Source organism: Aquarana catesbeiana, linkage group LG03, assembly GCF_042186555.1.
Source record: "Aquarana catesbeiana isolate 2022-GZ linkage group LG03, ASM4218655v1, whole genome shotgun sequence".
Lineage (NCBI taxonomy): Eukaryota > Metazoa > Chordata > Amphibia > Anura > Ranidae > Aquarana > Aquarana catesbeiana.
The window spans coordinates 551,550,508-551,578,049 of NC_133326.1; the positions used below are offsets into that span (position 1 = coordinate 551,550,508).

Here is a 27,542-nt window from a genome sequence, read left to right on the forward strand (position 1 = left end):
CCCATCACATCTCTGTCAGCCCCAGTCCCCTCATATCTCTGTCATCCCCAGCCCCCCCACTGTCCCTGGTCCCATCATATCTGTGTCATCTCCTTGCACCCGCTCCCACAATCCCCCCATTCATAGATGGGCACACACATATTATTCATTCACAATTCAGTAGTATTATTAATGACAATCACTAATAACAGTAGTAAGTGCAGACTAATGAGATTCCTCGCCCCCCTGGGCTCTGATTGGCTGTCAGCGGCTTCTACACTCCCTCTGGCGGCCGCTCCTGGTGTTGCAGAGCACAGTGACGGGTTCTCCTCCCCTGGGTTCTGATTGGCTCCGGTTAGACTCCTGGCTCCCTCTGGCGGCAGGTCCAGGTGGTGCCGTGCTGTGGTAGGCGCGGAGGGATATGCGCCCTTCACCGTCCTGAGTATCCCTCCACCATCTCTCACCCTCTGGCCACGGGCAGAACCCAGGGTGCCCTCACACCGCAGCCTCTCACCTCCGGAGCCTGTCTGTCCCCTCCCCTTATCTTGTCACGGCTGCGCACTAAGTTCCGACCGGCGGAGGAGGACAGTTCCGGCTGTCTCTGACCCGACTTCCGGCCCCGGACTTGGAACAAAACAAACCGGTGTTCGCTGTCCGGTGCCGGAGAAAATAGGCTGGAAGTGTCAGTAACGAGAAAGAGTGCTGGAGGAGCCGGAGGGGTCCCTAGAGAGACCGGAAGTATCTGTGCTGGGCCCCTAGGAACCGCAGAGAGGAGCCAGCTGATCAGGGGCCACTTTCAGGACTCAGTGAGAGGCCTCAGCATTACCTGAGGAGATCTCCGTGTCATCTATTACCTGGACCGATCTGGGGACCATGTATGACTTGGAGACATCTTGGAATGATCCATCATCTGGAGTGACGTGGGGGGTGATTTAATATCTGGAGTGGACAGATCTGGGGGGTGGTAAGCTGTTACCTGAGGAGGGATTCATGGCCTGGAGAGACTTACAGGCTAATCTATTATCTGGAGACATCTGAGGAGTGTCCCATTCGCTGGTTGCCCTGGAGGTTATCTGTTACCGGGAGGGACCTGAGGATGATCCATTATTTTTAAAGATCTGGGAGCGATCCATAACCTGGAGAGATCTGGGGGCGATCCATAATCTGGAGGCAATCCATTACCTGGAGAGATCTGGAGGGTGATCTGTTACCAAAAGAGACCCAGGGGGTTGATCCATTAAGAGCCGATACCTGGGAGGGGTCCATTACCCGGAGGGATCTGCTCTGGACCCTGTATCAGGAGTCATCTGGTGGTGATCCATTACCTGGAGAGATCTGCCTGAAAGATTTTCCCCTTAATTGCAGCAGTTCTATGAATTACCCTGAGTGATCTTGTGATGGGATCTGTCTCTGTCTCCATGTGGATTTTGGATTGTGACGTCTCCAGGGTGGATCTGTTATTGTGCATTTAGTGGATCAACCTGGGGGCATCCAGGGAAAGAATCTACTGATTATCTCTGATGGATTATAATTTGCAGCTTCACTGAAGGATTCTGGGACTGTCTTGTAGCTCTTTAAAAGTTGGGGTGTTGTGTTAGACTAGATTTTACCCCCCGCGCGCTCCTCGGAATACGAATGGCAGATGAACAAAGGGCTTTGTACTGCCAAGAGATGTTGAGGGTCCCGTTGTGACAAGGCCACATGCCTCTCCATCCGTTGGCACTCCACACTCCAAGCATCTGTGCTGCCTTTTACTGCTCTGTAACTCTATGCTGAAGGATTTATATTAACCCTTGGGATGGCTGCATACAATGAATTTGTGCCCCCTCCGGAGTGCCCGGTCTTTGAACCAACCTGGGAGGAATTCTCAGATCCTCTCAGCTTCATCGGGCGTATTCGTCCCATTGCTGAGAGAACCGGAATATGCAAAATTAGGCCGCCCAAGGTAAGCCTGCCCTGCACACCGAGATGGTCTGACCTGGAAGGTTTATTCAACAGAACTATTATTTGCATGCAGCTGGCAGATGGTATTAAAGGGCTTTTGTCAGCAAGCAAACACCTCAGTGAGAAGCCTCAGATGGTCTCCCTGGTCGTCTCCTATTTCTGACAAGTGACGTCCTTGACATCTGAGTCTTATTACCAAGGTGTGACGGAGCCCTTGTAAAATTTTTCCGTTGGGAAAAGTGCAATAGAGAAGCCATTTTGTGTAGCTTAGAAATATGCCACCCAATTCCTCATAAATGGTGAGGGTGAATTTTGAATTGCAAATGTTGATGTTCAGCAGGACACAGAGAGGATGACGGCAATAAAAATCTGACAGGAATTCTAACCCTTCCACATTCCTTGGCTTTAGATAACACAGCTTCTTATGAATTGGTTCAAGTTTATCTATCATGACAGGAATATACTGACCTCCTTCTAAAAATGCCAGTTTGTCTGGCTTCAGTACTTTGAGTAATAAAATAGTCAGAATGCCTTATCTCAATACTTGTTCTAGGTCAATACCTCCAGAATGCACTAAAGAAAAGGCATCAATGTTGTACATAAAGGAAATAACATTCTTAAAAGTAGAGATCAGCAATGACAGACTACATAATTATCTTATGACAGGTGTACTGCAAGCTATGTTTCATATTTAGGCTGGGTTCACACATGTGCGAATTGGCTGCGGGGAAACAGTTTGCATGACATGCAAGTGTGACTGACTCCCAATGGAGCTGGGACAGCTGTTTTCCGCATTGAAAAAGGATCCTGTGCGGGCTTGGGTCCAATTCATGTGCAAATTCAGGCAAAAATTTGGACCTGATTCGCACCTGAACTGGTGAACAGACACGCACGGGACCCCAGGCAGGAACCTGCGGCTGCATATATTGAACCCGGCCTAAATGCATTGGTACCAATGATGGGGCACTATTCCTCCCCTATGCCAAAAATATTGATGTTTACTCCTGATGGCAGGAACATTTTCTCTCCTGCTGGCTACAGTCCGGCCCCCCTAAGGTCTTAAGGACAATAAAATGGCCCTTTGTCTAGAAAGTTTAGAGACCCCTGTTCTACATCTAACCCAATCATCCCCACCCGGCTCCTCACCTCTGTTGGACTGACAAACTTCTCTGGTGCTGACTGCACCCACACACAGAGTCTCTGTAGACTTCATTGGGACCTTATTCCTACACTAGAGACACTAAGGTCTCATTTACATGGCTCAGTCAGGTGTGGTGTGGCAAATATTTAGCATAAAACTGCTCTGGGAGCCCTGGTGTCTGCATACAGTCGTGGATGGGAGGTCTGTAAGGCAGGCCATAAATTGTGCAGTTTCCTTTCCTGCAACCACGAGAACACAATGATTATTGCTGGTGGCTATACTCCCTGACAGTAATGGCATGCTAGAAATCCAGCATGCTGGTTGTTTTCAAGGTGATCTGTGGATCGCCTATAGATGGACAGAATTTCAGCCGGTCCCTGCTGAAGCAGCAGAGATTCAAACCATCAGTTCCCGGGTTAAAGTGAATCTTTACTGCATCTGGGCACCACAAAGCAAAAACGTTATTTATTTTGTATTTAATATTCAGAGCAAACTCCTCCATCCATCCATCCATGTCTCTGTGCTTTATTTTGATGAGAAATCAGTTTGAAAAACACTCCCTTGCATTTCTGGCTGTGGCCATCTTTAGTAAGGGCAGATGATTCATACAGAATTTACTTCCTGGAATTCATCTGTCCTTAGCTCAAGCATGCAGGCAGGATGGTGTGCTTAGCTGAGAAAACTCCTCCTCATCCCCATCTTGAAGATTCATGGGATATATGACATAATTTGCCTAGGCAAGAAACCAGGAAGTAACCGAAGAAAAAACAAAAAAAAAAGTTTAAGACAAGTAAATATGATATGGTTTCTTATCTATTTACTAATGCTAGCAGTATGAGGAATAAAAATAATCAATGTTGATTGAAAGTGTGAAGTTCCACTTTAAGCAATGACAGGCTGACAGAGGCTGCAGCTGCCTGAGTGTTTGAACAAAGTTGCACAGGGAGTGATTACCTCCAATTAGGGGCAGATGATAGTTTCTGGGTGTAAGCTTGTTTGGCCACTCGCAAACGCCTGCAGCCACTGTCAGCTTGTCATTGCTTTGTACAGGCTTCCCAGTCACAGCTGTCCGCACACACCTCAGTTCCCTGATACATTTTTCCTGCACAATACTTGCCACAAAGGCCTGTTTGGCCCTGTGAATGAGGCCTTATGGTACAAGCTCATTCTAGTCTGTGGGGACTCACTTCCCTGACATGCAATGCATCTGACCTGGGAGGGAGAAGCGGCACAAAGAATCAATCGGCTGTGCTGTAGTGCTTTTATTCTAGCAAGGAACATACAAAGCAGAATAACAGTTTTCACTGACCAATCATAGAGTGGTGGAGGGAGAAGACCCGTAAGTGGTACTTAACTACAGCAAAGAAAAATCAGGTCTCCTGCCCTGCCAGATATTTTTAAAAGCTTTGTATAAGTTTTCTGCACACACTGCTCTTATACAAGCTGAAGCCTGTGTACAATGGCTTATTCTTCTGCTTTGTCAGATTTAAAAAATTGTAGGCTTGCTATGTGGTTAAATTGTTATCTCAGCAATTACTTAGTAGGGATTTTAGCGATACTGAGCTTGCCGCTAGTGGAAAAATCCACAACTTTGGACATAAATGCCATCATGGAAATGTGAAACGCAGGCATGTAAAATAGGAAAGTAAGATCAAAAATTGATTTCAAGGCAACTTTTTCCAGAAGGTGTCCTTATATAGCAAATCCCTGGATTCCCTTTCCTCTGCGCTCTGTAAATCAGTATATAGAACATTGGTCTGAAATGTGAACACTTGCAGATTACATCAACTTGGATAATGCAGCATTTTCCTTTGGTACGACTTGTCATGCGATTTGATAGTTTCAAAATGTATGACAAGCCGCACCCTATGGTCCACAATGGAAGCCGTCAAATCGGTACGATCAGAGTCGCACCGTCTTTCAAAGTAGTTCTTGCACTACTTTTTGCAAGTTCGGCGCGACTTGCATAGACTTCTGTGTATGAAGTCTTCCAAGTCGCACCTGAAGTCACACTGACATACAGCTGAGAAATCTTGTGATTTCGAATGAAGTCACACGACACTGGTCCTAGTGGCGTTGGAGGTCTGGTTCCCAAATCACACCTTGTTGATGGGAATAATGGCCCAGTCAAAGTATGGATTGTGTCAATACACACTGAGATTTGCTGCATTAAAGCAGCCTGTTCATTTTGAATAGGCTGTCAATGCACAAAACAAGTCCCTGTGCTTTTTTTTTTTTTTTTTTTAATTTCCTCCATCAGCAAAGTGGACCACAGTGTAAAGATGGTTCATACCTGTGTATTGTAGTGCATGGACTAGTTGAGTTGGGATGCTCATAACTAACCGATATTTAGTTCTGGTACTGCAATTCCCATAACGGTCCTAGACCTAGGGCTTCATTCACGCAGACCTCTGCTGACGAGAATCTGTGAATCTTGCTGGTGGAAAAACTATTTGCTATCTATCACACAGTGGGGTTGATTTATTAAAATTTGGAGAGTGCAAAATTTGGTGTAGCTGTGCATAGAAACCAATCGGCTTCCAGGTTTTAGGCTCGGTTCACACTAGTGCGTCCCGTGTTTGTTCGGGCAAATGAATGGGCTGCTGTGCCACGTGAAACACACAAAAAAAAGGTGCATGCACTTTTTTTGAAACGTGGCCGCAGGGAAACCATATGGTCTTTTTGACCATGTGGTACCCGTGATTGCGCTGCGGGCTGAGATGCATGGGGGTGCCATTCAGAATGAATGGCAGCCCTGCGCATCTCACAAGAGTAGTGGGATTCGTGTGCGGGAATCGATGCCTGCAACCGGAACACACAGCCCGCACTAGTGTGACCCGAGCCTTATTGTCAAAGCCTAATCGTACAAGCTGAAGTTAGAAGCTGATTGGCTACCATGCAGAGCTGCACCAGATTTTGCACTCTCCAGTTTTAGTAAATCAAACCCAGTGTTTTGAAACGGCTGCAGCCAGGCCCTGTGCAAATCATCGGTCAGCGTTGCAGATGTTTACCAACTCATCTGGGCGGTTACATGCAGTTAAGGACAGCCTTGAATGCAGTTTGTGTCCAGGTATGGCGTGTATGGTTACATACAAACTGGCTGCAGCTAATTGTCCAATTTGTATGGGTTCATAGCACAGAGTGCATACAGAGGCAGTGTTTAGCTGCTTCTTAATGCAGCAGCCTATTTGCTCTCATTCACTCTTCTGAATGAGGCCTAAAGCCTGGCACACACTATTATTTTTTTTTTTTTTTATTATTATTTGTTCAACCCAGCAAAGCAGAACGAAAAAAAAAAACAAACAAAAACTTGACAGCTCCAGAGGAGCCGCTGTACTAACCATGTGCCAGAGCACAGCGGCCAGCGCTCTCGCCTTTTTTCGGTCATGCCCCATCGACAAAAGCCGGCCAAACGGCTGCAGTACACACGGGCCAAATGTTGGCCGGTTTCTATTGAACCAGCCGATGCTGCCCAACATTCGGCCCATGTACTGGGCTTAACAATCATTCCTAGAGGGTAGTGCAAACGCTGGGAAAGCCTGTATTCTCTCTGGTCATACCTGTATGACAAGGGTGGCAAGATGGGGAAGTTGGGGCCTTGCTGTGTAAGTAAACCTGGTGAGTTAACCACGCCCAAGAAACTCAATGCCTTTAGAATGACAGATATGTCCACATATATCCTTTGTCGTCATGATCAGAAATATGTTTCAAGTTGACTGTTGTCTCTGTGTCCAGGATCATTTCCATAATCGTTTACACATTGCCTGCTTTGTATAGACAAATCTACAATCCCATTCTTTTTACCCTATCTGTAAGAGTGGGAGACTCAGTAGAGTCAGTAAAATAAAGTAAAATATATTTAAAGCTGCTGAGATTACATGATCAGCCACATAGGGAATGTATAGTTTTCATTATCCTGGCAATAAAGCACAATCACTGTACAACATTACTAAGCAGAAAAGCACAGCCTGCCTATTTAATAGAAACTGAGACATGAAAACAGATATTTGAACTTAGGAAGTGTGTTAGAAAATGTTATAACTAGCATCAAACTGATGAGGAGTTTAAAGGTGACAGGCAGGGTGGATTTGATTTAAATCAACTCGATTTAAATCATGAGTTAAATCACTTGTAAAAAGGCTTGATTTAAATCGACTCGATTTTAAATAATAATTTTTAAAGAGCAACTGTCATTTCTGAGCCTCCTCTGACCCGCTGTTGACTCACCGACAGTCCCATTCACTTTAATGGGACGGCTAGTGATGGGGCAGCAGCAGTTTAGTGGATTCCTGCTAACAGGCACTGCCATGATGGATCTGAAATGACAGGTGCTCTTTAAATGTAATGGACTTAATCTGGCTGGTAGTTTAGAATCTTTAATGTTTGCAAACAAAATGAAAGTTTCCTATTTAGAATAATAAGCTGTCAGGTTGGTAAAACAGCCATATCCAAACCGATTCAATCATACAGTTTGTAGTGTACATAGATTTACAAAACATAAAGGAATATTCCTGAACTTTGTTTTCTCTCATGGTTACTGTGAAATTGTGTGAATGTATCAATGCAGTGCATGTTATCGCAGCTTGCAGAGCTTGGATTCATTGAATGAGTTTACCAAAAATGTAAATATTGCAGAATATACAGCCTCATGCTACATAACTAAGCTCAATTTTTCATGCTGAATAAACTAAATTATTAATGTATCTGAAATAGAAAACTATCTTTAGATAGATGTTTACTCCAAAAAGCTTTTTAATAAAATGACGGCTCGCCCAGGAGAGCCAACTTGCCGCAGTATAACTGCGGCGGCTGGTCGGGAAGTGGTTAAAGCCAAAAAACGCCCCAGCCAAAAACTGCTGATAACAGCCTATGTGTACATGGACACATAGGATAACATGATGGGGAGTTTGACTGTAGAAAAAAATGTCTTAAGCCAAAAACAGCTGTTGTAAAAATGTCCAGTGTGCATGAGATTCTTTAATGACCCTAAAGCCTAAGTCACATGGTCCGAATGTCGGGCGGCATTGGCCGGTTTAATAGAAACCGGCCGACATTTGGCCCATGTGTACTGCAGCCAGTCCGACAGAAGCCGACCATTTTCCTGTCTTCTGTCGAAGGGGCATGACCAAAAAGGGTCCGCCGATCAGCTTAGTCAATAGCTGAGAGCACTGACCTGAGTGTTCTGGCGGGGGAGCCAGCCGCCCCACTGTCAGAACACAATAGCACAGCAGGGTAGATCGCTGTACTAACATCACATAGTTAGTACATTGGCTCTTCCTGAGCTGTCCTTTTTTTTTTTTTTTTTGTTTGTGTTTTTTTTTGTTTTTTTTTGTTCAGCCCTGCTAGGTTGATCGAAAAAACACTAGCAGTGTATACCAGGCTTTAGGCAGACCATAGATGAGTCGAAAACGAAACAATAATTCATGGTCGTTCATTTTTCACATCTTAAGGGTGCCAGCTGCAACATGCAATTTTTGTGAGGCAATCAAAAGTGTGATTCAACATGCTGGATTTTACTTAGAAAAACAAAACAAATTATGGCACAATCGTACGCACCATTTCCGTTTTTCGATCGACAGAACGTTCAGCTTTTGACACGTCTATGGCCTGCCTTACATGTGATAGAAGGAGATTGGAATATGCTATTATGACCAAATTCCTTGGCCTGCTCTCTAATATGTTTGTGTGTAAACTGAAGAGCAGTCCTATTATTTATACCAACAATGTATTGTCTTTGCTTCTGCTGATGTTTTGAATACATATAGTTTAATTTGGCAAAAATGGGGACATTTCTTGAGGATTGCTAATGCTGTATTTTATTTTTGTGTATTTGTTTTTTTGTTTTTTTTATCAAATAAATGAAAAAAAAACAGTTCATAAATGCTGTGATATGCTTTAACCCACTTCCTCTGAGTCCAGGTTGTACTGGACACTGAAAGGAGAAGCAGCACAGGGATGAGCTCATCTCTGTCGCTCTGCTCTCTCCTATCAACAAACTTCATGTCAGCACATACACTGGCTGCTTGTGCTGCTTCTCCCTCTCACACTCCAGCCCTGTACAGGGACTGCAAGAGGCTGATACCAGGTCAAGTACAGGTACTTACACTGCTTGCATTTAAAATGATAAATTCAGTAAACCAATTACAGAGTTGTATTAAAGTGATATTGGATTTTTTTTTACATTAAAATACCAAACCTGTCATACTTACTTGCTTTGTGCAGAGCAGCCCCAGTCCTCCTCCTTCTCGGGTCCCCTGCTGCCGCTTCTGGCCCCTTCCTTCTGCTGAGTGCTCGGGAGCGAACCTGCCTGAGTGCCCCCAGAGCAAGCTGCTGCTACCCAGGCAGGTTTGCTCCTGAGCCACTGTTCTGCGTGTCCAGTCACGTGCAGAGGCTCGGCCCCGCCCCTCTTACTCCTCATTGGCTTACTGGCTGTAATTGACAGCAGCGGAAGCCGTTGGCCAATGAGGATGGAGAGTCCTGAATGAAAAAGGTAAAAAAAAAACCTTGAGCCTTTAGGACCACTTTTAATGTGTTTCTTTTATATCTGCCTAAACCTCAGTTTGAATGTTATGCATCAGGATTTGAATATATTTTAATTATATTTGGGTTGTGTTCTGCAGCCAGGTGTGATGTGAATTTTGCTTGGCGGTGTCTTTAACCTTTTTTAGTTTGCTTTTTACAATAATTTTCTTGTACTGTATTTTTTAGGACTGGCAGCCACCATTTGCTTGCGATGTCAAGAGTTTCAGCTTCACCCCTCGAGTGCAGCGGCTCAATGAGCTGGAGGTATGGTACTTGTCAGAGTCTAGAGGTGGAATACTGTATGAGAGAGATACCTGGCTTGTGACAGGTGTTTTTATCAAACTGATTTGCATATTTGCTGGCTGGCAGATGCCTAGCAGGATGCAGCCGGCTTAACCTCTTGACCTCTGGAAGGTTTTACCCCCTTTTATGACAGGGGCATTTTTTGATATTCAGCACTGTGCTACTTTAACTGTCAATTGCTCGGTCATGTACTCCAATGATATTTTATATCATTTTTATCACCCAAATAGTGCTTTCTTTTGGTTGTATTTATTCACCACTGGGATTTTTATTTTTTGCTATATAAACTGAAAAATACAGACCAAAAAAAAAAAAAAATGTTTTTGTTAGTTTCTGTTAAAAAATTTTGCAAACAAATAATCTTTCTTCATAAATTTAGGCCAAAATGTATTCTGCTACATTTTTTTTGATAATATGCACTGATTTGGGTTATTTTTATTTAGTCTGTAGGAACCTTATAGAGTCCACAAACTATGGTATCAGTACCATAGTAGACAGTCAAAGGTATTTCGTAAGATGCATGTAGAGTGTTTTGAAGTTGTAGTTGAGTTGTAGTTGTAATTTCCCATATCTTCTTTCAGGACAGCAACCTATGAGAGACCTTGGCTCCTCCCTTCTTAGGAAACACTGCACAGCCTAGATTAAAAAGGCATGCTTCCCCGCCAGCTCCTCAGTTACGGTGTTCCCTCCGGCAAGGAGACACTGTGAGCCGCGATGGAGCTCACAGCGGGGGCAGGTGGCGGGTGACGTCAATTTCGGCAGGGGGGGTGCACCTCTCCTTGCTGAAGGCGGGCCAGGCTTTGGCTGATGGGGACCTGGAAAGGTCACACAGGCGGTTGGAGGGCCCAGAGGCAAGACCATCCTTTTCACGGCAGGAGCATGTCAGAGGCAGGGGCCATCCTGGTGGCTTCTTGGGTTTGCCGACATCAGCCATCTTAAGGTAAGGAGGACCAGGGAGTTGCGTCCCTTACCTGTCTATCACCTGTAGCTCCACAGGTGGGGTTCCCTCTTGGTGGTCTGAGGGGAAGAGGCACATGGGACCCGGGGGCTGGTGGTTCTATGTGCTCTTCTGAGGGTGGTCCCTACAGGTCTGGCTGGTGGAGGGGGGGAAGGTCCCAGGGTTTGGACTGCCTCACAGAAACAGGGGGCTGGTGGTAAATCCCACAGCCCCAGACTGTTCCTCACCAGCGGTAGTAGGGTACCGTACCCTTTTCTTCCAGCAGCACGGCTGGTATGTCTAGGGGAAAGAAGGAAGCTGCAGCGCGCGAGGGGGCGGAGCTATTGCACTCCAACCTGGCCCACAGGAAGCATCCAGCGGGGTCACTTCCGGGCCGTATGATGTCATCAGCAGGCACCGGAGATGCTGGTTACAGTCTCCATACGGCGCAAACGAGGCATGGATGGTAGCTCAGAGGCTAAGGGCTCTGATTGGTCTGCTGGGACCTGAGTTCAAATCCCAGTGAGGGAAAGCCGTTCGTATCCTAGGTACTGCACAGCACCTGCACCTTCTGCTGGACATGTGGCAGCTCTGTGGCCTAGAGATGAGAACTTCGGCTTGACATCCCTGCTGGTCTGGTTTTCAAAAGGGGAAGACCCAGCAGCGGCTGCAGAACACCAAAGGGTTGGGATGGACTCTTCCACAACACCTGCACAGGCAGCGGAAGCAGACCCCAGCACCTCACAGGTAAGCCTGAAGTGTTTGTACTTTGCATGCACATCCTTTGAGTGTTTTTCCCCCTTGTAACCAGTAGGGACTGGGTGAAGGGGAATCTTCTTCCTTTTTTTTTTTTTTTTTTTCTTTTTTTCTCCCTCCTGCACGAGGTGTATGGAGTGGGTATGGCTGAAATCGCACTGTGTGGGAAAACACGAGGCTGGCCGCTGAAAGGCAAGTCTTGGCTCACAATCAGTGCAGCCATGGGAGTCTGCCTGGAGACATAGGATCTTGTCCTCATGTCAGCTCCTACTGACCTTTGACAAGTCACTTTATGAAGTGGCTCAGTGGTTAACATTTCAGCTCTGGGTCACTGATTTGATGGGGCTGAGAGTCAGTTCCCTGAGCGGTCTCCTGGTGACTCAGGCGTGTCTAGCCAGGGGTGGCTGACACTTCTGCTTGGCAACACTGGGGTGGTTAGTTCAGATCCCCCAACATTCTAGTGCTTGCATAAAGTTGTGGGTTCTCCCTGTGTTTGTGTGGGGTATCTTACACGCCCCAAACTCAGGCTGGCATTTGATATACCTGATGCATTGGCTGGGTAGAATGCACTCATGACCAGAAGGGTCAGCTCACACAGAGTCTGCACTATAGGCACTGCAGTGAAAACTTTGCCTGTGTAGGACCAGCAAACCAGCTCGCCTAAAATTTTCAGGCAGGGGGTCTTCAGGTTCTCCTGGTCGACTCACAAACAGTGAAGAAAAAGAGCTCGCATTGAAGGTGTTGCACCTAAACTGTGCCTTAAATACTGAGGTCATGAGTTTGAATCCAACCAAGCTAGCACCCTGCATGTTTCACTAGTGTTTTGATGTTGCAGGGTTGCCGGCCGGATGGTGCCTGATGGCCACATCACCTGTATGCACCTGATTTAATACTAAACAGGGGATCTCTGGTGACCAGGGCCCGATATCAGGGGGTGGCCCCCTGTATGGTATCACGGAGGGTTAAAGGCCTTCGGGTGACCAGACCCTAGTAAAGATGCACAGGTTTCTAGAACACTTGTTAAGAAGTGGGAGAAGGCCTGGATGGTGAATCCAGTAGACCCCCTCATTACAAAATTTCTCTGGAGGAGGTGGTTGCAGGAGGACAAGAAAAACACTCCTGCTCCACGACCAGGGATAGAGCAGTGGAAAAGGGCGTTCCTGTTCATTAGGTCCAATGGAAGCCGGGGAAGTCTAGGGACCAGCTTCTCGGAAGGCTTTGGTTCAGTACCCTCTGCTCCCTCCAGACGCAGTTTTTTCCACAGATCCAGACTTACCGGCCTAGTCCTGGGAGACGGAGGGGTATTGTTGGATTCCATGCTCAAGAGAATGAACTCTCTTCTGAAAGGGGTGTCGCTCATCTCAGAATATTGTCTGACACATTTGCAGACACACATTAATGCACGTCAGTAAGAGGACGGGCGGCCCCCCATGTGGTGGGTGACGAACAGCATGTCCAAGACTGTGCGATATCCCTCCCACAGGGGACATGTTCTTTGTCCTGGGCTGGAGGCGATTATTGAATCGCATAACATACAGGAACAGAGCCCTTCCTGTGAAATTAAAGGGTGACCCAGGTAGGAAGGCTGGGCTATGGCCACAGCACCCCGAATGCACCCGATCTCATCTGGTGACGGAAGTTATGACTAAACTCAGTGGAGTCCCTTCCAGGCACTTCCATAGGAACCGTCTATAGGGCGGTTAACCCTGGGATCTCTAGTTTCCCCCGGGAACTCTGGTTTCCTCCCATAAAACCTCCTCTTTGGGCCTAAACCAGTAAAAGGGTAGGCGCTCTTGGGTAGATGCCGTCGCTCAGAGCTGGCATTTTCCCCAGGCGCTTTGCCATCTCGCCCACCCACAGTCTTACTGGTGGGCATAGAACACTTCGGTCTTTCTCATTGTATCACACTGGCTTAAAGGACCACGGTTCTCTGTCCTGAAAGCTCTGGGAACTGGGTGGTCTGGCTACTAAGAGGGATCCCTTAAGATAATATTTTATGCTCCACTTACCTGAGATTTAAAGGCATTACGGCAGCTGGACCAGTGTTAGGTCTGCAGTTTTCCAAGTAGGACCAAACTTTACTCATTGTAGGCCCTCGTGGGATCTTCCTTTGAACTTTGGTTCATGTGTCAATAAGGGGTTTCCTTCCTAAAAGTAAGGGTTAAAATCTCTAGCAGTACCTGGGCAAGATGACATTAGCTAACAATCGGACAAGCCTATATGTAGGGAGATCTCAGAGAAGCTGATGCTACTCTGCGCCAGATATGTGCAGCGGCAATGTGATTCAGCTCTCCTACCTTTTTACTTGACATTACAGGCTGATCTTGTCAGCAAAGGTATCGGGCTCTTTGGACACAGAGTCCTATAAGCCGTAGTCCCACCCTAAGTGTAAGTGCTCGCTTATCCTTTCATAGGTTGCTGTCCTGAAAGACGATATGGAAGAATTAGAGTTACCTACTGGTAACGTCTTTTCCGGAAGTCTTTCAGGACAGCACCGTGTACCCACCCTTGTTGGTTTTTCCTTTTGGGTTCCTGACTCAGAAACCATCAAAAAAGCAATTTAAAGTGTATGATGTGTTCTTGTGTCTCCCTGAGGAGCTGGCAGGGAAGCATGCCTTTTAAATCTAGGCTGGGCGGTGTTTCCTAAGAAGGGAGGAGCTGAGGTCTCTCATAGGTTGCTGTCCTGAAAAACTCCTGGAAAAGACATTACCAGTAAGTAACTCCTAAATTTTTTTTTTTTTTTGTCACAATTTTTTGGAAAATGACTGGTGTGGCGGTGATCAGGGATACTGACTGGTGACAGTATGTTTTCAAAAAAATTTTTTTTTTTACAATTATTTTTTTGGCCACAGTTATCACATGGTACAGGGTGTTATAATTGGCCCAGGTACCATGTGATCACTGGTGACCAATCACACATTTTACACAGTAGTAAGCAATGATCTCATGAGTGGATTCCCCAGTGGGCTGATGGGGGAAAAAAAAACCAGAGAGATTGCCATACTAACATCGCCTGTGCTAGTATGGCAATCTCCTTTTGTTTCCTGACAGGAGTACACCAACATCCCATATCCCCCCCCCCCCAATACAACAGAACATATTGATCTTCCCCTATCTATCCTAAACTAAATGACTAAATGAAAAAGTTTTGGCTGGGCTTTATATTTTCATATAGGCATGGGTACATTTTTTATTTATTTTCCTGTTAATTGTAATACAATGACATTTTGAACATATTGGATAATGTTTTTTATCTTAGCAAAGGTAAAAATAAATAAAATTGTTATTGTTTGCTAGGCAATAACCCGTGTGAAGCTTGACTTTTTGGATCAGCTGGCAAAGTTCTGGGAGTTGCAAGGCTCCGCGTTGAGAATCCCAGTAGTGGATCGCAAGCTCTTGGATGTCTATGCACTGAGTAAGGTATGTCATTCCTTACATAAACACCGCTTTTCAGGAATGGATGTCAGTGATGGACTGTTGTAGATGTGACCTCTGGTCGGCAGGTGCCAGTTATTTGTATTATTATGCTGCCTGATGGAGGGTGCTGGAAGAACATTCCAACTGCAGGAAGAACACTGCCTTAAAACACTATTTTGTAAATGAGGCCTTCACTTACTTTTCTGATATTCACACAGTTATAGTGATTTCTGTTAAGAGCCAGCAACTCCTGTCTCCTGGAGTTCTTTAACTAATTGCTGTCAGGGCAGTTTTTTGACATTTTTCATGTACATGTTAAAAGCATTTTTATTTACTAGAAGATTATGGTACTTGGTATCCCCAAACACTATATATTTTATGAAAGCAGAGGCCTGGAGAATAAAATGGTGGCTGTTGCATCTATTTCTGTTGTACAATATTTGCACAGCCGTTTATCAAATGCAAATTTTCAGGGAACAAAAAAAAATACACTTACGTTGAGTAAATACATAACATTTCAATATTTAAAATTGTGCAGTTCTGTGAAACAGAGACACACTACCTCACCTAAAATTGTCCATAGGGGAGGCTCTGAAAAGCCTGTACAAGTTACCAGTTTTTAGAGTTAAACATGAGCTATGGCATTAGAATTATTGCTCTCACTCCGATGTTTATGGTAATATTGTACATGTGGTGCAATCACAGTGTACATATGTGTGTCAGACCCATGTGCACGTTTGCGTTCAAAGAATTTTTATAGACTTGACACGACATGTTAGATCATCTCACATCATTGTTTTTTTTTCTTTGTTTCTGTAACAAGAAACCACTTTTATTATTTTCTTTAATGTGGTCACTGGGCTTATAAGGTTCCTGCAAGGGCAGTTGCTGGGAGTTCAGTTCATATTGACGTAAACACACCCTTCGCACTACATATCCCAATATCAAGTCGCGCTATAAAGTGAGTCCGTGCTGAGAAATAAAATACTTCAACCTTATTAAAGTGAAAAAAATAAAATGGAATGAAATTGATCAAATTTTACATAATAAATAGTCCATTCAAATTGCTAGTTGATCTCCACTGTGAAAGTAACACACAATACACCCGAGAATGGTGATGAGAGAAAAGGTCTGCCTTCCACCTCCACACACACAGCCGCTTACCGACTCCTGTTGATCTCTTAGTTATAGGAGATCACACACGCCTGTGGCTTGATACCCAGCCCAGGCCTTTAATTACACACAGCCAAGATCCCAGCGTCTTCACAAGAGTTGCTATGTTTTACAAGATGTTTCCCAAAAGAGAATAATAAAAGGCTTCCATAGCGTAAAACCATTGGATATTTATTTCAATAAAAATTAAGAAGTATTGCACTTACATTTGTAAAAAGCATCACATGCAGTATGAAACACCGAGCCGGCCGGCTCCCGATATCAATCCCTGGTTCCTGGACTTGCGTGTATCGTGGTGACATCAGCACGTTGCCGCGATACACGCAAGTCTGGGAACCACGGGTTGCTATCGAGAGCCGGCCGGCTCGGTGTTTCATACTGCATGTGATGCTTTTTACAAATGTAAGTGCAATACTTCTTATTTTTTTTGTGTGTTACTTTCACAGTGGAGATCAACTAGCAATTTGAATGGACTATTTATTATGGAAAATGTGATCAATTACATTTCATTTTATTTTTTCACTTTAATAAGGTTAAAGTATCTTATTTCTCAGTACGGACTCACTTTATAGCGCGACTTGATATTGGGAATGGTTGATTGATGTGTGTATCTTGCAGAGAAGTCGCAGCCGTTTTTTCACTTATTTGTTATTAATCACAAATTTGTGTCACATACTATTAGGGACAGCGCAGTAATTTTAATTTACTATTGACATTAGCACTACATATCCCAGGAGCCCTTTCCCTACACACAGTATGAAGGCAGGTTCCTGATTGTTAAGGCTGCAGCAATGTTTTTCTTGGGAAAAATATTTAATGTATGCATGTGGAATGGGACAAAGAGGAATGAGTGATCGCAAAGTTCTGTAATCTAGCAAGCAGGGTTGACAATGCAGATTAGGATTTCAGAGATGAAAAGGTAAGTTGTCAGCCCAAGGAAATTTTAAACACACTGGATTTTTGGCAGATCAACAGGTATTTCTCTGTATTTGCAACTTTTAAAATATGGCGAGAGATGTAGTACATACAGTATCTCACAAAAGTGCGTACACCCCTTACATTTTTGTAAATATTTTATTATATATTTTCATGTGACAACACTGAAGAAATGACACTTTGCTACAATGTAAAGTAGTGATTGTACAGATTGTATAACAGTGTAATTTTGCTGTCCCCTCAAAATAACTCAACACACAGCCATTAATGTCTAAACCGCTGGCAACAAAAGTGAGTACATCCCTAAGTGAAAATGTCTGAATTGGGCACAAAGTGTCAATATTTTGTGTGGCCACCATTATTTTCCAGAACTGCCTTAACCCTCTTAGGCATGGAGTTCACCAGAGCTTCACAGGTTGCCACTGGACTCCTCTTCCACACCTCCATGACAACATCACAGAACAGGTGGATGTTGGAGACCTTGCACTCCTACACCTTCCGTTTTGAGGATGCCCCACAGATGCTCAATAGGGTTTAGGTCTGGAGACATGCTTGGCCAGTCCATCACCTTTACCCTCAGCTTCTTTAGCAAGGCAGTGGTCATCTTGGAGGTGTGTTTGGGGTCGTTATCATGTTGGAATACTGCCCTGTGGCCCACTCTCCGAAGGGAGGGGAACATGCTCTGCTTCAGTATATCTCAGAACATGTTGGTATTCATGGTTCCCTCAATGAACTGTAGCTCCCCAGTGCCGGGAACACTCATGCAGCCCCAGACCATGACACTCCCACCACCATGCTTGACTGTAGGCAAGACACACTTGTCTTTGTACTCTTCACCTGGTTGCTGCCACACACGCTTGAAACCATCTGAACCAAATAAGTTTATCTTGGTCTCATCAGACCACAGGACATGGTTCCAGTAATCCACGTCCTTAATCTGCTTGTCTTCAGCAAACTGTTTGTGAGCTTTCTTGTGCATCATCTTTAGAAGAGGCTTCCTTCTGGGACAACAGCCATGCAGACCAATTTGATGCAGTGTGCGGCATATGGTCTGAGCACTGACAGGCTGACACCCCACCCCTTCAACCTGTGCAGCAATGCTGGCAGTACTCATACATCTATTTCCAAAAGACAACCTCTGGATAAGAAGCTGAGAACATGCACTCGCCCTCTTTGGTCGACCATGGCGAGGCCTGTTCTGAGTGGAACCTGTCCTGTTAAACCGCTGTATAGTCTTGACCACCGTGCTGCAGCTCAGTTTCAGGATCTTGCCAATCTTCTTATAGCCTAGGCCATCTTTATGTAGAGCAACAATTTGTTTTCAGATCCTCAGAGAGTTCTTTGCCATGAGGTGCCATGTTGATCTTCCAGTGACCAGTATGGGAGAGTGAGAGCTCCCCATTCACACCTTAGACCTTAACACTTAATGAGTCACATAACACCGGGGAGGGAAAATGGCAAATTGGGCCCAATTTGGACATTTTCACTTAGGAGTGTACTCACTTTTGTTGCCAGTAGTTTAGACATTAACGGCTGTGTGTTGCGCTATTTTGACTTGTTATACAAGCTGTACACTCACCACTTTACATTGTACCAAAGTGTAATTTCTTCAGTGTTGTCACATGAAAAGATATAATAAAATATTTACAAAAATGTGAGGGGTGTACTCATTTTTGTGAGATACTGTGTGTTTTTTTTTTTCCAGACATACGCTTCAAATAACAACCTATACATTTTTAATGTTTCTTTTTATTAATTTGGCATTTTACAGTTAGTTTGTAACCATTTGCTTTTACCTTCTCTGTTTTTTAGGTGGTTTCTAGTGAAGGAGGCTTCGAGGTCGTCAGCAAAGAGAAGAAATGGTCAAAAGTTGGTAGCCGTCTAGGATACATGCCAGGCAAGGGCACAGGATCTCTTCTGAAGACCCACTATGAGCGTATTTTGTACCCATATGAGCTCTTCCAGTCTGGGATCAGCCTCATGGTAAGATCATTTCTATTGAAATGTATGTTCTGCAGTAAAATAACAGCTAAGATGGGTGTAGTTTGTCTTGTGAGAAGTCATATACAAAATATCATCCTTTATTTTTTGAAGAACTACAAGGCTCAGCAGGAATCATTTGCCTTTTGCATTTTTTTAGCTTGTGCAGAGTAGTAGGAAATCTACAGATTGTACGAAAACACTTCAAAGCGTCGTAAGGTTTTTTTTCTAATTTCTGAACAACCAGGGCATCCAGAAGCCTAATCTGAAGGCAGAGGAGAAAGTGGAGGTGACAGAGCCCTGTGAAGACCCCAAAGAATCTGCAGGAAGTGAGAAAATCAATATTCCTCTGAAGAGATCTCGGCGGATCAAGTCAGAGGTGTTTAGGGTTTTTAGTATTTGTTATTTTATTACCTGTATCCATCTCCTTTTGCTTCTTGCAGTCTCACCTAGAAAGCAGGTAAACCCCAGAGTAGGAAAGAGTTAACACCCATGTCAGGTTGCTGCCTGCGAATGCTGGAGAGATTCCTTCACTTCCAACAGGAACAGGAAATGAGAGAAAGTCTCACCAAAGTGAATGGAATTTTTATGCTAGAGAGTTGTCACAAAAACAGTTGTTGTCATGTTTGGATTTTTCCTCATCTCTTGCTCCTTTGAGAACTCTAATGAGAAGCTAAAATGTATTCTTATGTTTTGCCTTCTCTGCTTCCTCCCTCCCCTCTCATCAACACTGTAATTAAAGTGGAACTGCACTGTATCTGAGCACAAACCAAAAATGCTATATAATTCATTTCTAATATTCAGAGCAAAATCCTCCATCCATCCATCCATGGCTCCATCCTTTATTTTGCTGAGAAATTTGAAATTTGCTGAGAAACACCCCCTAGCATTTCTGGCAGTGGCCATCTTGAGTAAGGGCAGATGATTCATGTAGCATTTACTTCCTGGAATCCACCTTCCCTTAATTCAGGCATGGGCTGAGCTGAGAACACACCCCTCCTGAAGACTCCTGGGATGTATGACCTCATTTGCCTAGGCATGGAAACCAGGAATTAACTGAAGAAATGCAAAAATGAAGTTTAAAACAAGTAAATATGATATACTTTCCTATCTATCTTATGCTAGCAGCATAAGAATTAGAAATAGTCCATCAAGATAAGAACTCACCGCAAACCATAGGCAAAACCATTCCATGGTTGCACCTCCCGGTAGCAAAAGACAGGTGCAGGCCCTGCAAGTGCATAGAGCAAAAAATGGCTATGATTAAGCACCCATTTATGGTGTGAAACATGTAAGCCTTGCCTTGTCCTGTTCCTCTGGGATCGATGTAATCGTTTGTGACTATTTGGATTTTATCTGACTTCAATAAAGGTGTCTTAATGGAGTGCGGCTGTCCAGCCATTTTTTGCTCTTAGAAATAGTCCATGTTGATTGAGCGTGAGGACTGCTTTAAATGTTTCATTACGTACCTTATTTAAGGCCCAGTGATGTAATCACTGGATCTCTGTGTTTCTCTATGTAATGCATTCAGGTCATAGCTGATGGAACTCTCTGGCAGGATGCTATAGAAAGTTTTTCTCTATAGCTCTTAGATCTGATGCAAGTATTGACCTGTTTTTTTGGAGGAGCTATGCAGATATCAAAATGGCTTGATTGTTGGATGTCAGTCTGGAGGATATGGAGTTCTTGGGCAGATTGTATTTATATTTGCATGCAGACCACCGTAGGTAAAGCCCATGAACAAGTTAAATTATGTTTGACATCCTCCAGCCAGAAAATTAGGTGAAGACTGTGGGGGGGATTTACTAAAACTGAGTGCAAACTCTGGTGTAGCTGTACATAGTAACCAATCTGCTTCTAACTTCAGCTTATTCAATTAAGCTTTGACAATAAAGCCTGGAAACTGATTGTGCACTCTCCACTCTTACAAATCAACCCCCATCTGACTTTGTGTAACTTCTCATTCTTACTGTGAAGTGAAATCGGAGTAAGCAATTTCAGTAGTGGAGAGGAGCCTGTACATCTGCGTAAGACTGAATGTAAAGCTGGAGTTCAGTTTTTAAATTTTGGATTTCTCTCTTAATTTGTGGCTTGGTGATTTATGATCACCAAAACCATGGTCACAGAAGGGTGACTCTACCCAGCGAGAACCCAGACAGCAATAAATACTTGATAATGAGTCTTGCCCTTTCCTAATCCATCTACAACTACAAAAAAATAGTATGCCTTTACTTTACACATCAAGAAGTAAGAGTCTCCCCCCCCCCCCCCCCCCCCGTAGGTTGTACTGTACCCCCTGGAATAGACAGTGATTGGTCAGTGCTTACTTTCTGTCTGTTAAATGTAGACACTAAGGCCCAATTCACATTGATGATCCCACTTTGAGAGCACATCAAGTCGCACCCCATTAAGTGCAATGGAACCCTTCTAATAGGAGTGACTTGAGTATCTCTGACTTGGATAAAGGTTCCTGCACTACTTTTGGTCCGACTTTGGCACGACTTGCATTGACTTCTGCTGGGATGTCGGCTTCAAAGCCGCGGCAGTGTGAACTGGGCCTAAGGGGGAGATTTACTAAGACTGGACACACACTATACAATTTTCTTATTCAATTTAATTTAGATTTACCATCAACTGTGTAGTACAAGGGCCTGCCTGTACAAGAAAATTGTATAACGTATGACCAGCCTAAAACTGGTGCACAGAGAATTTGGTGGAGCTGTGCATAGTAACCAATCAGCTTCTAACTTCAGCTTGTTCAATTAAGCTTTGACAGTAAGCCCTCGTTCACACTGAATGCTGGTTTGAAATCACACAGGTTCAGCTGGCACGATTTCAAACCTGAATTTCAGTGCGAGTTCAGGAGCGATTTGAAAGACATCTGTGCTGTTTCCTGCACTGAAATTGAAATTGCCCCTGAAGTCGGCAAAGTAGCGTAGGAACTACTTTTGGCAATTGGTCCGGTGCCGAAAAGTCGGCGCTAAACCGATTGGGACAGTGGAGAGTGCCGTTGCCGGCAACAGGCTGCGATTTGACATGTCAATTCGCATGACAAATCGTACTGATGTGAACGGGGGCTTAAACCTAGAAGCTGATTGGTTACTATGCACAGCTGCACAAATTCTGTGTGCACCAGTTTTAGTAGAGCTCCCCCTAAGTATCTTCCAGGTCCAGTTCTTGATTTGCATACTCCTCTTATTTATAGGGAAAAAAAATTGTGAGAAATTTGGGGTAGCCATTGCTGGCTTCCTCCTGAATGTGGTAGCTGTCTGTCTGTCTCTGGCATGAATGAGTCAGTAATGTATAGTAACTATGCAGCCAGTGAATCTTAAACTGGTTTAGCAAACATTAGTATAACAGCAAGGTAATCAGCATTTTTAAAAGTGGCGTTGTAGCAGTAGGGTTAGTCTCTTATGACAAGTTTTCAACATTTTAACAAAAAAAAAAAAAGAGGCAGCTTCCCTTTAAAATGCAGCAGAATCTGTCTTCCAGTTCTAATTTTGCCAATGGGGTATGTCGCCTGTGTGAAAGGGTGCCAGATAACTAACAGGCTCCATACTGTCAAAATAATAACCAGTCCAAAAAAAGTTACCACACTAACGGGCTAGGGAAGTTCAATTAAAGCCTAACTATTTAAAGTAAAAGTAAACCTGAAGATAGGCTTTAAATAACAGCTGAGGACAGGAAACCACAAAACTGCAACAGTACAAGATCCATCGCTTCAAATTCATGTTAATTTAGAAAAGCACAGAGAATTTTCTGTGCTTTTCTGATGTTTACACAGCTCTGCTACATGGATCAACCCTGCCAGGAATGGGAGGAGACCTGAATTTTCCTTGTAGCAATCAAGTAGAACTTACAGGGCTTGCCCCTCCCTCAGATTGACAAACTCCTCCTCTGCTCTCTCCTCTTATCAGTATGTCCCTAATTGTAGCACAGCTGAATGGCTCCTTATGCTTCTCACAGTATGACTTTTCTGTATAGGGATTTGCAAGAAGCTGTTAGCAAGTCAGATTTAGGCACTTACACATTTTTTTTAACACATTACCTTTTAATGAATTTTGTGTTTTTATCTTTTTTTTTTTTAATTTGTACATGTTCTGTTTTTAGCAGGAGATGGTGGAGAACAGAAAAAGCACGGAAGTGAAGAAGCTGCATGTGCTCGGAGCACCCAGGGTGATTGGTGTCAGTGATAGCGTTAAAGACAGAGCTGGTGAGAAACTATAAAAGCTGTTATCCATATATTTATAATCTGAAGTTATATTTCAGGATATTTTCTGGGAAACCCACAGGTATAATTACGATGATATCAAGAATATTATTGACTGAGATTTTAAACATCTGTGGCTGTGTGATTTTCTTTTGCAGATGAAATGTTCAAGAAAAAGAACTCAAAGTTGGAACTGTTTGGGATGCAAATGAGAAAGAAGAAAGGAGCCTTATCAGTTAATTTTGTAAGAGAGATAAAACTTCATATTATCCACGTCTGCTTCTTGCCATTTGTAATGAACGTAAGAGAGTCTAGACCAGCCATTTTCAGGGTTCCTCCCGAAGTCTCTAGGGGTTCCTTTGAGCTTTTGCTGATTGACCTCCTATTTGATGCTGTCTGCATAGTTCTGGGACCAAAACCACTTTACATAGCCAGTTGCATGATACCAATTATCTTTTTCAGCAGTTTGTAGGGGTGGCAATTACACACATTTCTCACACTGGCCATCAATATAGGGGGCAATTTTCCCACTGACCTCAAATGAATTGGTGTGAGCAGGGATTCTACAAGGCCTGTAAATTATTTCTAGGTCTTCCATGAAGTAAAAAAGTTGAGGAAGTCTGATTAGATCTGGGAGCTTCAAATTCAGGCCCAGACTCCTGAAAATGCTTCTCCAGAATTTAAAGCTGAACTCTGGAGAGGAAAGATATTAACCCTTTCATTGGCTCCTCCCCACCCACTTCAAGCATTAGCTGCTCATTCACCCAGGGGATGATGAGTAAGGTGACATACTTGCCTTAACCCTCGTTGCTGCATGCTTCCTCCTTTTTCCTGTAACTGGTCCCCCCAAAGCTTCTTCCTTTCACTGCCCAGCTGCTGACACCTTCCTGACATCATCCCGTACATAGCACCAGCATTCCTGCATTGTATGGGAGGATGTAGAAGGCCCATGCACATTCTGAAGCATTGGAAAGAGGAGATGGTTGCTGGGGGAGTGGGGAGTAAGGCAAGTTATTCGTAATCTCCTAGGCAAAACAAGAATTTAACCCTTGCAGTGGGGAGTAAAGCGTAAAAAAAAAATTCATGGGAGTTCATCTAAGGGCCTGTGTTGGTGAGCTTTTGTATGCGGATCAAATGTGGGTTAGAAAGAGTTCAGGTGTGGGTCAAATGTGCCTGTTAATGAATTCCGAATAATCTTAGAAGTGTCTTTTAAAGTGATGTAAAACTTATGCCATTGACAGAAGCCCATAGCCAGGTGATGCATCTTAAAGTGATTGGAAAGTCTTGTTTATAACATTTTTTTTCTATAAAAATAACACTTACCTGTCTGGTTGGTTTTGCACAGAGCAGCCCAGATCCTCCTCTTCTTGTGTATCTCTTCAGTGCTCTTGGCCCCTCCCTCCTGTCGGGTGCCCCCACAGCAAGCAACTTGCTATGGAGGCAGCCGAGTCACAGCTCCTTATGTCCATTTAGACACGGAGCCGCGACCCAGCCTTGCCCCCTCTCTCTCCTGATTGGCTGACTGACTTTGACAGCAGCAGGAGCCACTGGTGCCGCTGCTGTGTCTCAGCCAATCAGGAGGGAGTCTCGCACGTCCGAGGCACTCGTAGACATCGCTGGACAGAGATGGGGCTCAGGTAAGTATTAGGGGGGGCTGCTACACATAGAAGGTTTTTTTTTTTTTTTTTATCTGAATGCATAGAATGCATTCAGAGAAAAAACCTTCTGACTTTACAACCCCTTTAACTTTAGTCACTTTCAAAAGAGACTGTTCAGTAATTCAATGTTTTAAGCTCAGGGATGCTAAAGGCTGTTGGACACCGGAGCCCCTATCCCAAAGCAATCTGTTAAATAGCCCGAGCTACCCTTTGCCAAGGGAATGTTAATCTATGCACCATTATAGAAATAGGGATTTGCAGCAGTGTAAGTTTCTAGGTTCAAGACCACCCTGTCACCGCATTGTCGGCCAGTCACCACACCCACTGTAAACTGGGTTATTGTCAATCAGCCCTCCAAACCCTCTCTGCCCATTTAGCTATGCAGTGACACTGTCCCGTCACTGTCTCCATTAGAGTATACTAACTGCTCCTCCCACTTTAGCATCATAAGAATCTGCCCACTACGCTGACAGGAAGAAGAGATCGAAAGGGATGTGTGGGCATGTGACCTGAGATAGTAATTTTAAAACAAAGCTATTTAGAAGTGTTTCTAAAAAATAAATCATGGATTGCCGAATAGCATTAGTAAAGCGGACCTCTTAGGCCTCGTTCACACCATACGTGTAGAAAAACTGGTGGAAAAAACTAGCAGAATTCACTTGCAGATGCATGAGTTTACATCAGTTTTCATGCGCGTTTCAGTGAGTTTTTTTTTACTGCAGATTCCTGCGCAGAAAAAAATCTGCATGTGATACTAGTGTTGTGGTGTGAACAGGGCACATAGAGAACAATTATTTTCCTTGTGCCCTTGCAGAACGAGTGCAGAAAAATCACATCTGTGCGCGTAGTATGAACGAGGCCCAAGTGTCGCTTGTCTAGATTTGCAGCTCCCATACCTCATTATTATTATTATTATTCAGGATTTATATAGCGCCAACAGTTTACGCAGCGCTTTACAATATAAAAGGGAGACAATACAGTTATAATACAATACAATACAATAGGATTAAGAGGGCCCTGCTCAGAAGAGCTTACAATCTAATAGGGTGGGGCAAGTGGTACAAAAGGTTGTAACTGTGGGGAATGAGCTGGTGGAAGTGGTAGGAGATTAGTTGGAGACATGATAGGCTTTCCTGAAGAGATGAGTTTTCTCATAAACTGCATTATACAGAGCTAACGCAATTGTATGTCATTGTATATTCTTGAGTATATTGTAAGACATTGGAGTGTGGCCCCTGCATGTTGAGAACAGTTTTTGGTGGTTGTTACAGGTGGATCTGTATATCTGCTTGTTCTGTGGCCGTGGAGACTGTGAAGAGAGACTTCTCCTCTGTGATGGCTGCGATGACAGTTACCATACCTTCTGCCTCATCCCTCCTCTCCCAGAAGTGCCCAAAGGCGACTGGAGGTGTCCAAAATGCATTGCTGAGGTAATGGCGCTATATCACTCACAGAAATGTAAGTAGTGCCTCGTGAGAGGTTCTGCCTCCTATACCTCTTAAAGCTACAGAGTGAATCAAATGTTTCAGCTGGGCTTATTGAGACATGGGTCGATTTTTCAACTAAAATAATGAGATGCACATACTTGGATTATGAGTCTATTTGGCCAGATACAGTCTGCTTTTAGATGTTTGTATCTGTTACTTTGGCTATTCAGGGTAGAGGGACAGTATCTGTCAAAAGCTACTCTAATTACCAGAAAGTGCCAGAGCTTTGACTGATCATAACAGACTGGCATTCAGGTATAGACAGGCCAACGAAAGCCAATGCAGGTATGTATTAGCAACAGTAGGGGTCTGGATTTTATCAAGCATACATTTTTAAAAATTAAGTTCTGGTATTGAAATGTTTACATAGGTCCAACTTGGACCAATGTAAGTATGTATGTGCCATGTCTGTGGGATTCCTGTGAAAGCTGCAAATCACTGTAGTAGGCACAGCCTACAACTCCATTAGCTTTTGGGTCCTGTGCTGAGCATCTACCTTGCTGCTTAGCAGTGCCTTTTACAGTGATTTTCATGTTCCACAGTGATCCCACAGATATAGTACATACTTGCTGAACTAATATAACTATGTCAAATTTGCCATACCTAAACTTCAGCTTTTACAGTTTAACTAAAGGCAATTTTTTTTCTTTCCATTTTGACATGTTATAACCCCTGACAATTTTTTTTTCTTTTTTTTGCCATCTGTGTCCCATTTGGGAGATTTCCTTTCAATTCCTGTCCCATAACCAAAACAGAAATCCCTCCAAAGTGAGGGAATTCAGAGTGTCATCAGGGTGACCAGAACTAGCGCACCCATTGGAAGATTTCCTCTCTATTTGTATTCATATGTCAACCCAAAATTTGAGATTTTCTTTCACTTTCGATTATAACTGTAACAAGGACAAATAGAGAGGGTGAATCTCCCTAACTGGGGCACAGACAGCAATAAAAAATTGACAGGTGTTCTAATCCCTCCCCATTATATTCAAAACGAATAAAAAAAAAATTGCCTTTAGTTGCATATATAAAAAAGTATCGAGGACTGCTTTAGTGCTCTGTGCCTCCATACTATGGCCTTATCACTGTGGCAGTGCAGCTA

At 43.9% G+C, this 27,542-nt stretch overlaps 1 protein-coding gene across 6 annotated transcripts in view; it reads left to right on the forward strand.

The window, feature by feature from the left end:
* The first annotated feature begins 341 nt into the window (after positions 1-341).
* KDM5A (lysine demethylase 5A) overlaps positions 342-27,542 on the forward strand; it is a 93,286-nt gene continuing 66,085 nt past the window's right edge. For 3 of the 6 annotated variants that reach the window (XM_073621642.1, XM_073621645.1, XM_073621644.1), the window contains exons 1-8: positions 342-1,924; positions 9,773-9,850; positions 14,880-15,002; positions 18,921-19,091; positions 19,336-19,467; positions 23,199-23,301; positions 23,457-23,542; positions 26,228-26,386. In XM_073621642.1, coding sequence (XP_073477743.1) covers positions 1,778-1,924; positions 9,773-9,850; positions 14,880-15,002; positions 18,921-19,091; positions 19,336-19,467; positions 23,199-23,301; positions 23,457-23,542; positions 26,228-26,386 — 999 coding nt within the window. In that variant the 5' untranslated portion in view covers positions 342-1,777. The remainder of the gene's footprint in view (positions 1,925-9,772; positions 9,851-14,879; positions 15,003-18,920; positions 19,092-19,335; positions 19,468-23,198; positions 23,302-23,456; positions 23,543-26,227; positions 26,387-27,542) is intronic. The other 3 variants (XM_073621643.1, XM_073621646.1, XM_073621647.1) reach the window with 3 other exon arrangements.